The 13,195-nt window shown below is 34.4% G+C and overlaps 1 protein-coding gene across 4 annotated transcripts in view; it reads right to left on the bottom strand.

Moving 5' to 3' along the window:
* LOC144440294 (double-strand break repair protein MRE11-like) overlaps positions 1-13,195 on the bottom strand; it is a 145,095-nt gene that overhangs the window by 116,574 nt on the left and 15,326 nt on the right. For all 4 annotated transcript variants that reach the window (XM_078129653.1, XM_078129654.1, XM_078129655.1 and 1 more), the window contains exons 4-5: positions 9,906-10,066; positions 6,265-6,352 (exon numbers count right to left, since the gene is read on the bottom strand). In XM_078129653.1, coding sequence (XP_077985779.1) covers positions 6,265-6,352; positions 9,906-10,066 — 249 coding nt within the window. The remainder of the gene's footprint in view (positions 1-6,264; positions 6,353-9,905; positions 10,067-13,195) is intronic.

Raw genomic sequence — 13,195 nt, 5'->3', positions numbered from 1 at the left:
GGTTGTGTCATATGTGACTCTTACACTCACATGTCACAGGGTTGTGTCATATGTGACTCTTACACTCACATGTCATAGGGTTGTGTCATATGTGACTCTTACACTCACATGTCATAGGGTTGTGTCTATGTGACTCTTACACTCACATGTCACAGGGTTGTGTCATATGTGACTCTTACACTCACATGTCATAGGGTTGTGTCATATGTGACTCTTACACTCACATGTCATAGGGTTGTGTCTATGTGACTCTTACACTCACATGTCACAGGGTTGTGTCATATGTGACTCTTACACTCACATGTCACAGGGTTGTGTCTATGTGACTCTTACAATCACATGTCACAGGGTTGTGTCATATGTGACTCTTACACTCACATGTCATAGGGTTGTGTCATATGACTCTTACACTCACATGTCATAGGGTTGTGTCATATGTGACTCTTACACTCACATGTCATAGGGTTGTGTCATATGTGACTCTTACACTCACATGTCACAGGGTTGTGTCATATGTGACTCTTACACTCACATGTCACAGGGTTGTGTCATATGTGACTCTTACACTCACATGTCATAGGGTTGTGTCATATGTGACTGTTGCACTCACATGTCATAGGGTTGTGTCATATGTGACTCTTACACTCACATGTCATAGAGTTGTGTCATATGTGACTCTTACACTCACATGTCACAGGGTTGTGTCATATGTGACTCTTACACTCACATGTCATAGGGTTGTGTCATATGTGACTCTTACACTCACATGTCACAGGGTTGTGTCATGTGACTCTTACACTCACATGTCATAGGGTTGTGTCATATGTGACTCTTACACTCACATGTCATAGAGTTGTATCATATGTGACTCTTACACTCACATGTCATAGAGTTGTGTCATATGTGACTCTTACACTCACATGTCACAGGGTTGTGTCATATGTGACTCTTACACCCACATGTCACAGGGTTGTGTCATATGTGACTCTTACACTCACATGTCATAGGGTTGTGTCATATGTGACTCTTACACCCACATGTCACAGGGTTGTGTCATATGTGACTCTTACACCCACATGTCACAGGGTTGTGTCATATGTGACTCTTACACTCACATGTCATAGGGTTGTGTCATATGTGACTCTTACACCCACATGTCATAGGGTTGTGTCATATGTGACTCTTACACTCACATGTCACAGGGTTGTGTCTATGTGACTCTTACACTCACATGTCATAGGGTTGTGTCATATGTGACTCTTACACTCACATGTCATAGGGTTGTGTCATATGTGACTCTTACACTCACATGTCACAGGGTTGTGTCATATGTGACTCTTACACTCACATGTCATAGGGTTGTGTCATATGTGACTCTTACACTCACATGTCACAGGGTTGTGTCATATGTGACTTACAATCACATGTCATAGGGTTGTGTCATATGTGACTCTTACACTCACATGTCACAGGGTTGTGTCATATGTGACTCTTACACTCACATGTCATAGGGTTGTGTCATATGTGACTCTTACACTCACATGTCATAGGGTTGTGTCATATGTGACTCTTACACTCACATGTCATAGGGTTGTGTCATATGTGACTCTTACACTCACATGTCATAGGGTTGTGTCATATGTGACTCTTACACTCACATGTCATAGGGTTGTGTCATATGTGACTCTTACACTCACATGTCATAGGGTTGTGTCATATGTGACTCTTACACTCACATGTCATAGGGTTGTGTCATATGTGACTCTTACACTCACATGTCATAGGGTTGTGTCATATGTGACTCTTACACTCACATGTCATAGGGTTGTGTCATATGTGACTCTTACACTCACATGTCATAGGGTTGTGTCATATGTGACTCTTACACTCACATGTCATAGGGTTGTGTCATATGTGACTCTTACAATCACATGTCATAGGGTTGTCATATGTGACTCTTAAACTCACATGTCATAGGGTTGTGTCATATGTGACTCTTACACTCACATGTCACAGGGTTGTGTCATATGTGACTCTTACACTCACATGTCATAGGGTTGTGTCATATGTGACTCTTACACTCACATGTCACAGGGTTGTGTCATATGTGACTCTTACACTCACATGTCATAGGGTTGTGTCATATGTGACTCTTACACTCACATGTCACAGGGTTGTGTCATATGTGACTCTTACACTCACATGTCATAGGGTTGTGTCATATGTGACTCTTACACTCACATGTCATAGGGTTGTGTCATATGTGACTCTTACACTCACATGTCACAGGGTTGTGTCATATGTGACTCTTACACTCACATGTCATAGGGTTGTGTCATATGTGACTCTTACACTCACATGTCACAGGGTTGTGTCATATGTGACTCTTAAACTCACATGTCACAGGGTTGTGTCATATGTGACTCTTAAACTCACATGTCATAGGGTTGTGTCATATGTGACTCTTACACTCACATGTCATAGGGTTGTGTCATATGTGACTCTTACAATCACATGTCACAGGGTTGTGTCATATGTGACTCTTACACTCACATGTCATAGGGTTGTGTCATATGTGACTCTTACACTCACATGTCACAGGGTTGTGTCATATGTGACTCTTACACTCACATGTCACAGGGTTGTGTCATATGTGACTCTTACACTCACATGTCATAGGGTTGTGTCATATGTGACTCTTACACTCACATGTCATAGGGTTGTGTCTATGTGACTCTTACACTCACATGTCACAGGGTTGTGTCATATGTGACTCTTACACTCACATGTCATAGGGTTGTGTCATATGTGACTCTTACACTCACATGTCATAGGGTTGTGTCTATGTGACTCTTACACTCACATGTCACAGGGTTGTGTCATATGTGACTCTTACACTCACATGTCACAGGGTTGTGTCTATGTGACTCTTACAATCACATGTCATAGGGTTGTGTCATATGTGACTCTTACACTCACATGTCATAGGGTTGTGTCATATGTGACTCTTACACTCACATGTCATAGGGTTGTGTCATATGTGACTCTTACACTCACATGTCATAGGGTTGTGTCATATGTGACTCTTACAATCACATGTCATAGGGTTGTCATATGTGACTCTTAAACTCACATGTCATAGGGTTGTGTCATATGTGACTCTTACACTCACATGTCACAGGGTTGTGTCATATGTGACTCTTACACTCACATGTCATAGGGTTGTGTCATATGTGACTCTTACACTCACATGTCACAGGGTTGTGTCATATGTGACTCTTACACTCACATGTCACAGGGTTGTGTCATATTAAATTTATTATTTGACATACTAATTACTCCATACACTACACATACATGTACATTACTTTAGGCACACATGGGATCGTTTGCAGTATTACAAACCCAACAATAAAACAAGTCATTGAGAATGACATACACATGTAGTCCCCGCTTTGATTGGATTTTAAGAAATTATCACTACTCTGATCACGCAACAACACTTGTGAACCTAAATCAAACAGACTTAGATATGTTGTGTCTGCTTGTTGACATGGAACATTCCTACAACAATAAAGGATGGGTCGGGTATGGGGGATCGTATCACGATGAAAATGGATATGCACATGTATGTCATAGAACACTGTCCTAATACCAACTTTGAATGAGATCTGTTCAAGCATGTCTGAGTTATGGCTTTGGACATAGAAAAATCACAAACAAAATGGCTGCCAGGTGGCCATATTGGATCGTATCACAACAACAATGATATGCACATGTATGTCATAGAACACTGTCCTAATACCAACTTTGAATGAGATCTGTTCAAGCATGTCTGAGTTATGGCTTTCGACATGAAAATTCACAAACAAAGTGGCTGCCAGGCGGCCATATTGGATCGTATCATGACAACAATGAATATGCACATATATGCCATAGAACACTGTTCTAATACCAACTTTGAATGAGATCTGTTCAAGCATGTCTGAGTTATGGCTTTAGACAGGGAAATTTTGCAAACAAAATGGCTACTAGGCGGCCATATTGGATTGTATCATGAAACAAATTGACGTGCATATGTATGCCATTGCATGTTGCCCCTGTACCAAATTTGAAAAAAATCGGTCAAGGCATCTCAAAGAAACGGTTGCGGATGGACGGACGGACGGACATACGGACGCGCGGACAGACGGAACACAATCTATAAGTCTGTCCGCGCTAATTAGGCAGAGTCTTTTTAAAAAAAATATTACAGATAACTTCCACAACATTCTATATAATATCTTTTGTATTTGAGTTGGTCTTACTTTTATCATTGTATTCAAGTTGGTCTTACTTTTATCATTGTATTCAAGTTGGTCTTACTTTTATCATTGTATTTGAGTTGGTCATACTTTTATCATTGTATTTGAGTTGGTCTTACTTTCATCATTATATTTGAGTTGGTCTTACTTTTATCATTGTATTTGAGTTGGTCTTACTTTTATCATTGTATTTGAGTTGGTCTTACTTTCATCATTATATTTGAGTTGGTCATACTTTTATCATTGTATTTGAGTTGGTCTTACTTTCATCATTATATTTGAGTTGGTCATACTTTTATCATTGTATTTGAGTTGGTCTTACTTTTATCATTGTATTTGAGTTGGTCTTACTTTTATCATTGTATTTGAGTTGGTCTTACTTTTATCATTGTATTCAAGCTGGTCTTACTTTTATCAATGTATTTGAGTTGGTCTTACTTTTATCATTGTATTCAAGTTGGTCTTACTTTTATCATTGTATTCAAGCTGGTCTTACTTTTATCATTGTATTCAAGTTGGTCTTACTTTTATCATTGTATTTGAGTTGGTCTTACTTTTATCATTGTATTTGAGTTGGTCTTACTTTTATCATTGTATTTGAGTTGGTCATACTTTTATCATTGTATTCAAGTTGGTCTTACTTTTATCATTGTATTTGAGTTGGTCTTACTTTTATCATTGTATTTGAGCTGGTCATACTTTTATCATTGTATTCAAGTTGGTCTTACTTTTATCATTGTATTTGAGTTGGTCTTACTTTTATCATTGTATTTGAGTTGGTCTTACTTTTATCATTGTATTTGAGTTGGTCATACTTTTATCATTGTATTCAAGCTGGTCTTACTTTTATCAATGTATTTGAGTTGGTCTTACTTTTATCATTGTATTCAAGTTGGTCTTACTTTTATCATTGTATTCAAGCTGGTCTTACTTTTATCATTGTATTCAAGTTGGTCTTACTTTTATCATTGTATTTGAGCTGGTCTTACTTTTATCATTGTATTTGAGTTGGTCTTACTTTTATCATTGTATTCGAGCTGGTCTTACTTTTATCATTGTATTTGAGCTGGTCTTACTTTTATCATTGTATTCAAGTTGGTCTTACTTTTATCATTGTATTTGAGTTGGTCTTACTTTTATCATTGTATTTGAGTTGGTCATACTTTTATCATTGTATTCAAGCTGGTCTTACTTTTATCATTGTATTTGAGCTGGTCTTACTTTTATCATTGTATTCAAGTTGGTCTTACTTTTATCATTGTATTCAAGTTGGTCTTACTTTTATCATTGTATTTGAGCTGGTCTTACTTTTATCATTGTATTCAAGTTGGTCTTACTTTTATCATTGTATTCAAGTTGGTCTTACTTTTATCATTGTATTTGAACTGGTCTTACTTTTATCATTGTATTTGAACTGGTCTTACTTTTATCATTGTATTTGAACTGGTCTTACTTTTATCATTGTATTTGAGTTGGTCTTACTTTTATCATTGTATTCCAGCTGGTCTTACTTTTATCATTGTATTCAAGTTGGTCTTACTTTTATCATTGTATTCAAGCTGGTCTTACTTTTATCATTGTATTCAAGTTGGTCTTACTTTTATCATTGTATTTGAGCTGGTCTTACTTTTATCATTGTATTCAAGTTGGTCTTACTTTTATCATTGTATTCAAGTTGGTCTTACTTTTATCATTGTATTCAAGCTGGTCTTACTTTTATCATTGTATTCAAGTTGGTCTTACTTTTATCATTGTATTCAAGTTGGTCTTACTTTTATCATTGTATTCAAGCTGGTCATACTTTTATCATTGTATTCAAGTTGGTCTTACTTTTATCGTTGTAATTTTAAATCATTTGTTATATATTTTATTGTGAAGCAGTTTGTTATTGTTTTGATGGAAGTCGCTATAGAAAAATAAAGTATTATTATTATTATTCTAACAAAGTATGTGTACCTACCCCTGAAGGGTCATCATGGTTACCATGAATTGAAAACACTGGAATGGCTACATTATAATTGGGATCTTCATAATTGACAACGGGAAATCTAAAATAAAGATATTTACATAGTAATGTGATTATGTTGTCATAGAAACAATAACTTGTCAAAGACATAAACAAAATATTTTCAAACTGTTGTATGTTATGAGAGAATGTAAACCCAGATAGCAGAGAGAAATTGAACCCAGATAGCTAGAGAGAAATTGAACCCAGATAGCTACAGAGAAATTGAACCCAGATAGCTAGAGAGAAATTGAACCCAGAAAGCTAGAGAGAAATTGAACCCAGACAGCCAGAGAGAAATTGAACCCAGAAAGCTAGAGAGAAATTGAACCCAGAAAGCTAGAGAGAAATTGAACCCAGAAAGCTAGAGAGAAATTGAACTAGAGGGAAATTGAACCCAGAAAGCTAGAGAGAAATTGAACTAGAGGGAAATTGAACCCAGAAAGCTAGAGAGAAATTGAACTAGAGGGAAATTGAACCCAGAAAGCTAGAGAGAAATTGAACCCAGATAGCCAGAGAGAAATTGAACTAGAGGGAAATTGAACCCAGAAAGCTAGAGAGAAATTGAACCCAGATAGCCAGAGAGAAACTGAACCCAGATAGCTAGAGAGAAATTGAACCCAGAAAGCTAGAGAGAAATTGAACCCAGATAGCCAGAGAGAAATTGAACCCAGAAAGCTAGAGAGAAATTGAACCCAGATAGCTAGAGAGAAATTGAACCCAGATAGCTAGAGAGAAATTGAACTAGAGAGAAATTGAACCCAGAAAGCTAGAGAGAAATTGAACCCAGAAAGCTAGAGAGAAATTGAACCCAGAAAGCTAGAGAGAAATTGAACCCAGATAGCTAGAGAGAAATTGAACCCAGAAAGCTAGAGAGAAATTGAACCCAGATAGCCAGAGAGAAATTGAACCCAGATAGCTAGAGAGAAATTAAACCCAGATAGCTAGCGAGAAATTGAACCCAGATAGCTAGAGAGAAATTGAACCCAGATAGCTAGAGAGAAATTGAACCCAGAAAGCTAGAGAGAAATTGAACCCAGATAGCCAGAGAGAAATTGAACCCAGAAAGCTAGAGAGAAATTGAACCCAGATAGCTAGAGAGAAATTGAACCCAGAAAGCTAGAGAGAAATTGAACCCAAATAGCTAGAGAGAAATTGAACCCAGAAAGCTAGAGAGAAATTGAACCCAAATAGCTAGAGAGAAATTGAACCCAGATAGCTAGAGAGAAATTGAACCCAGAAAGCTAGAGAGAAATTGAACCCAAATAGCTAGAGAGAAATTGAACCCAGAAAGCTAGAGAAATTGAACCCAGAAAGCTAGAGAGAAATTGAACCCAAATAGCTAGAGAGAAATTGAACCCAAATAGCCAGAGAGAAATTGAACCCAGAAAGCTAGAGAGAAATTGAACCCAGATAGCCAGAGAGAAATTGAACCCAGAAAGCTAGAGAGAAATTGAACCCAAATAGCTAGAGAGAAATTGAACCCAAATAGCCAGAGAGAAATTGAACCCAGAAAGCTAGAGAGAAATTGAACCCAGAAAGCTAGAGAGAAATTGAACCCAGAAAGCTAGAGAGAAATTGAACCCAGAAAGCTAGAGAGAAATTGAACCCAAATAGCTAGAGAGAAATTGAACCCAGATAGCTAGAGAGAAATTGAACCCAGAAAGCTAGAGAGAAATTGAACCCAGATAGCCAGAGAGAAATTGAACCCAGAAAGCTAGAGAAATTGAACCCAGAAAGCTAGAGAGAAATTGAACCCAAATAGCTAGAGAGAAATTGAACCCAAATAGCCAGAGAGAAATTGAACCCAGAAAGCTAGAGAGAAATTGAACCCAGATAGCCAGAGAGAAATTGAACCCAGAAAGCTAGAGAGAAATTGAACCCAAATAGCTAGAGAGAAATTGAACCCAAATAGCCAGAGAGAAATTGAACCCAGAAAGCTAGAGAGAAATTGAACCCAGAAAGCTAGAGAGAAATTGAACCCAGAAAGCTAGAGAGAAATTGAACCCAGAAAGCTAGAGAGAAATTGAACCCAGAAAGCTAGAGAGAAATTGAACCCAGAAAGCTAGAGAGAAATTGAACCCAAATAGCTAGAGAGAAATTGAACCCAGAAAGCTAGAGAGAAATTGAACCCAGATAGCCAGAGAGAAATTGAACCCAGATAGCTAGAGAGAAATTGAACCCAGAAAGCTAGAGAGAAATTGAACCCAGAAAGCTAGAGAGAAATTGAACCCAGATAGCCAGAGAGAAATTGAACCCAGATAGCCAGAGAGAAATTGAACCCAGATAGCTAGAGAGAAATTGAACCCAGATAGCTAGAGAGAAATTGAACCCAGATAGCTAGAGAGAAATTGAACTAGAGAGAAATTGAACCCAGAAAGCTAGAGAGAAATTGAACCCAGAAAGCTAGAGAGAAATTGAACCCAGAAAGCTAGAGAGAAATTGAACCCAGATAGCTAGAGAGAAATTGAACCCAGAAAGCTAGAGAGAAATTGAACCCAGATAGCCAGAGAGAAATTGAACCCAGATAGCTAGAGAGAAATTAAACCCAGATAGCTAGCGAGAAATTGAACCCAGATAGCTAGAGAGAAATTGAACCCAGATAGCTAGAGAGAAATTGAACCCAGATAGCTAGAGAGAAATTGAACCCAGAAAGCTAGAGAGAAATTGAACCCAGATAGCCAGAGAGAAATTGAACCCAGAAAGCTAGAGAGAAATTGAACCCAAATAGCTAGAGAGAAATTGAACCCAGATAGCTAGAGAGAAATTGAACCCAGAAAGCTAGAGAGAAATTGAACCCAGATAGCTAGAGAGAAATTGAACCCAGAAAGCTAGAGAGAAATTGAACCCAAATAGCCAGAGAGAAATTGAACCCAGAAAGCTAGAGAGAAATTGAACCCAGATAGCCAGAGAGAAATTGAACCCAGAAAGCTAGAGAGAAATTGAACCCAAATAGCTAGAGAGAAATTGAACCCAAATAGCCAGAGAGAAATTGAACCCAGAAAGCTAGAGAGAAATTGAACCCAGAAAGCTAGAGAGAAATTGAACCCAGAAAGCTAGAGAGAAATTGAACCCAAATAGCTAGAGAGAAATTGAACCCAGAAAGCTAGAGAGAAATTGAACCCAAATAGCTAGAGAGAAATTGAACCCAGAAAGCTAGAGAGAAATTGAACCCAGAAAGCTAGAGAGAAATTGAACCCAAATAGCTAGAGAGAAATTGAACCCAGAAAGCTAGAGAGAAATTGAACCCAGAAAGCTAGAGAGAAATTGAACCCAGATAGCTAGAGAGAAATTGAACCCAAATAGCTAGAGAGAAATTGAACCCAAATAGCTAGAAAGAAATTGAACCCAAATAGCTAGAGAGAAATTGAACCCAAATAGCTTCTAGATAATTAGACATTTCAAAGTTGATACTTCTAGTAACAAGGTCATTGATAAATTATATACTGAATTAACGTAGACATCTTTTACTTACAAATTGATAAACCAGCCATCTAGTTAAACTGGTGAGTGTTACCATCCATAATACAATGGTATAGTCCAACTCTAAATGGTTCAGGACTGAACTACTCTAGAAAAAGGGGTGTTTTACTTACTTTGATGTACCAAAGTTGATAGCTTGGTCACTGAGAAACTCAACCTGTATAGGGTTTTCACCCATACAATATTGTCTGAATAAAGCCATACATCCATGCAATGTATCTCTAGATGGTTTGTTGTCATGGAACAAATCACCAGCTAAGAGAATGAAATCAACCTGTCAATGATCCAAAACAAAAACAAAACCCTATATCACTGTTTTGTATTATTACTACCTTAACTTTTTTTGACTTTGGGGTAAAAATTGTTACTTACAATTCATGTTACTGTGGTTATGGCGTCCTCCAGTGGTTTAAGTTGTTCACTGCAATTGCCTCTAAATTGTTTATTATCAATATCATTTCAAGTATAATTGGTTTGCTATAATAAACAGTTATAATAACACAAACTACTGTTATAATAACATAAACTACTGTTATAATAACACAAACTACTGTTATAATAACACAAACTACTGTTATAATAACACAAACTACTGTTATAATAACACAAACTACTGTTATAATAACACAAACTATTGTTATAATAACACAAACTACTGTTATAATAACACAAACTACTGTTATAATAACATAAACTACTGTTATAATATCACAAACTATTGTTATAATAACATAAACTACTGTTATAATAACACAAACTACTGTTATAATAACACAAACTACTGTTATAATACCACAAACTATTGTTATAATAACACAAACAATTGTTATAATAACACAAACTACTGTTACAATAACACAAACTACTGTTACAATAACACAAACTACTGTTACAATAACACAAACTACTGTTACAATAACACAAACTACTGTTATAATAACACAAACTACTGTTATAATAACACAAACTACTGTTACAATAACACAAACTACTGTTATAATAACACAAACTACTGTTATAATAACACAAACTACTGTTATAATAACACAAACTATTGTTACAATAACACAAACTACTGTTACAATAACACAAACTACTGTTACAATAACACAAACTACTGTTACAATAACACAAACTACTGTTATAATAACACAAACTACTGTTATAATAACACAAACTACTGTTACAATAACACAAACTACTGTTACAATAACACAAACTACTGTTACAATAACACAAACTACTGTAACAATAACACAAACTACTGTTACAATAACACAAACTACTGTTATAATAACACAAACTACTGTTACAATAACACAAACTACTGTTACAATAACACAAACTACTGTTATAATAACACAAACTACTGTTATAATAACATCAACTATTGTTATAATAACATAAACTACTGTCATAATAACACAAACTACTGTTATAATAACACAAACTATTGTTATAATAACATCAACTATTGTTATAATAACACAAACTACTGTTATAATAACACAAACTACTGTTACAATAACACAAACTACTGTTATAATAACACAAACTACTGTTATAATAACATCAACTATTGTTATAATAACATAAACTACTGTCATAATAACACAAACTACTGTTATAATAACACAAACTATTGTTATAATAACATCAACTATTGTTATAATAACACAAACTACTGTTACAATAACACAAACTACTGTTATAATAACACAAACTACTGTTATAATAACATCAACTATTGTTATAATAACATAAACTACTGTCATAATAACACAAACTAATGTTATAATAACACAAACTATTGTTATAATAACACAAACTACTGTTATAATAACACAAACTACTGTTATAATAACATCAACTATTGTTATAATAACACAAACTACTGTTATAATAACACAAACTACTGTTATAATAACACAAACTACTGTTATAATAACACAAACTACTGTTATAATAACACAAACTACTGTTATAATAACACAAACTACTGTTATAATAACACAAACTATTGTTATAATAACATAAACTACTGTCATAATAACACAAACTACTGTTATAATAACACAAACTACTGTTATAATAACACAAACTACTGTTATAATAACACAAACTACTGTTATAATAACACAAACTACTGTTATAATAACACAAACTATTGTTATAATAACACAAACTACTGTTATAATAACACAAACTATTGTTATAATAACACAAACTACTGTTATAATAACACAAACTACTGTTATAATAACACAAACTATTGTTACAATAACACAAACTACTGTTATAATAACACAAACTATTGTTATAATAACACAACCTACTGTTATAATAACACAAACTACTGTTACAATACCACAAACTACTGTTATAATAACACAAACTACTGTTATAATAACACAAACTACTGTTATAATAACACAAACTACTGTTATAATAACACAAACTACTGTTATAATAACACAAACTGTTATAATAACACAAACTACTGTTATAATAACACAAACTACTGTTATAATAACACAAACTATTGTTATAATAACACAAACTATTGTTATAATAACACAAACTACTGTTATAATAACACAAACTACTGTTACAATACCACAAACTACTGTTATAATAACACAAACTACTGTTACAATAACACAAACTATTGTTATAATAACACAAACTACTGTTATAATAACACAAACTATTGTTATAATAACACAAACTACTGTTATAATAACACAAACTACTGTTATAATAACACAAACTATTGTTATAATAACACAAACTACTGTTATAATAACACAAACTATTGTTATAATAACACAAACTATTGTTACAATAACACAAACTACTGTTATAATAACACAAACTACTGTTATAATAACATCAACTATTGTTATAATAACATAAACTACTGTCATAATAACACAAACTACTAGTATAATACCACAAACTATTGTTACAATAACACAAACTACTGTTATAATAACACAAACTATTGTTATAATAACACAAACTATTGTTATAATAACACAAACTACTGTTATAATAACATCAACTATTGTTATAATAACATAAACTACTGTCATAATAACACAAACTACTAGTATAATACCACAAACTACTGTTATAATAACACAAACTACTGTTATAATAACACAAACTATTGTTATAATAACACAAACTACTGTTATAATAACACAAACTACTAGTATAATACCACAAACTACTGTTATAATAACACAAACTACTGTTATAATAACACAAACTATTGTTATAATAACACAAACTACTGTCATAATAACACAAACTACTAGTATAATACCACAAACTACTGTTATAATAACACAAACTACTGTTATAATAACACAAACTATTGTTATAATAACACAAACTA

This window comes from Glandiceps talaboti, chromosome 9 (assembly GCF_964340395.1).
Source record: "Glandiceps talaboti chromosome 9, keGlaTala1.1, whole genome shotgun sequence".
Lineage (NCBI taxonomy): Eukaryota > Metazoa > Hemichordata > Enteropneusta > Spengelidae > Glandiceps > Glandiceps talaboti.
This window is presented reverse-complemented; position numbering and strand designations above follow the sequence as displayed.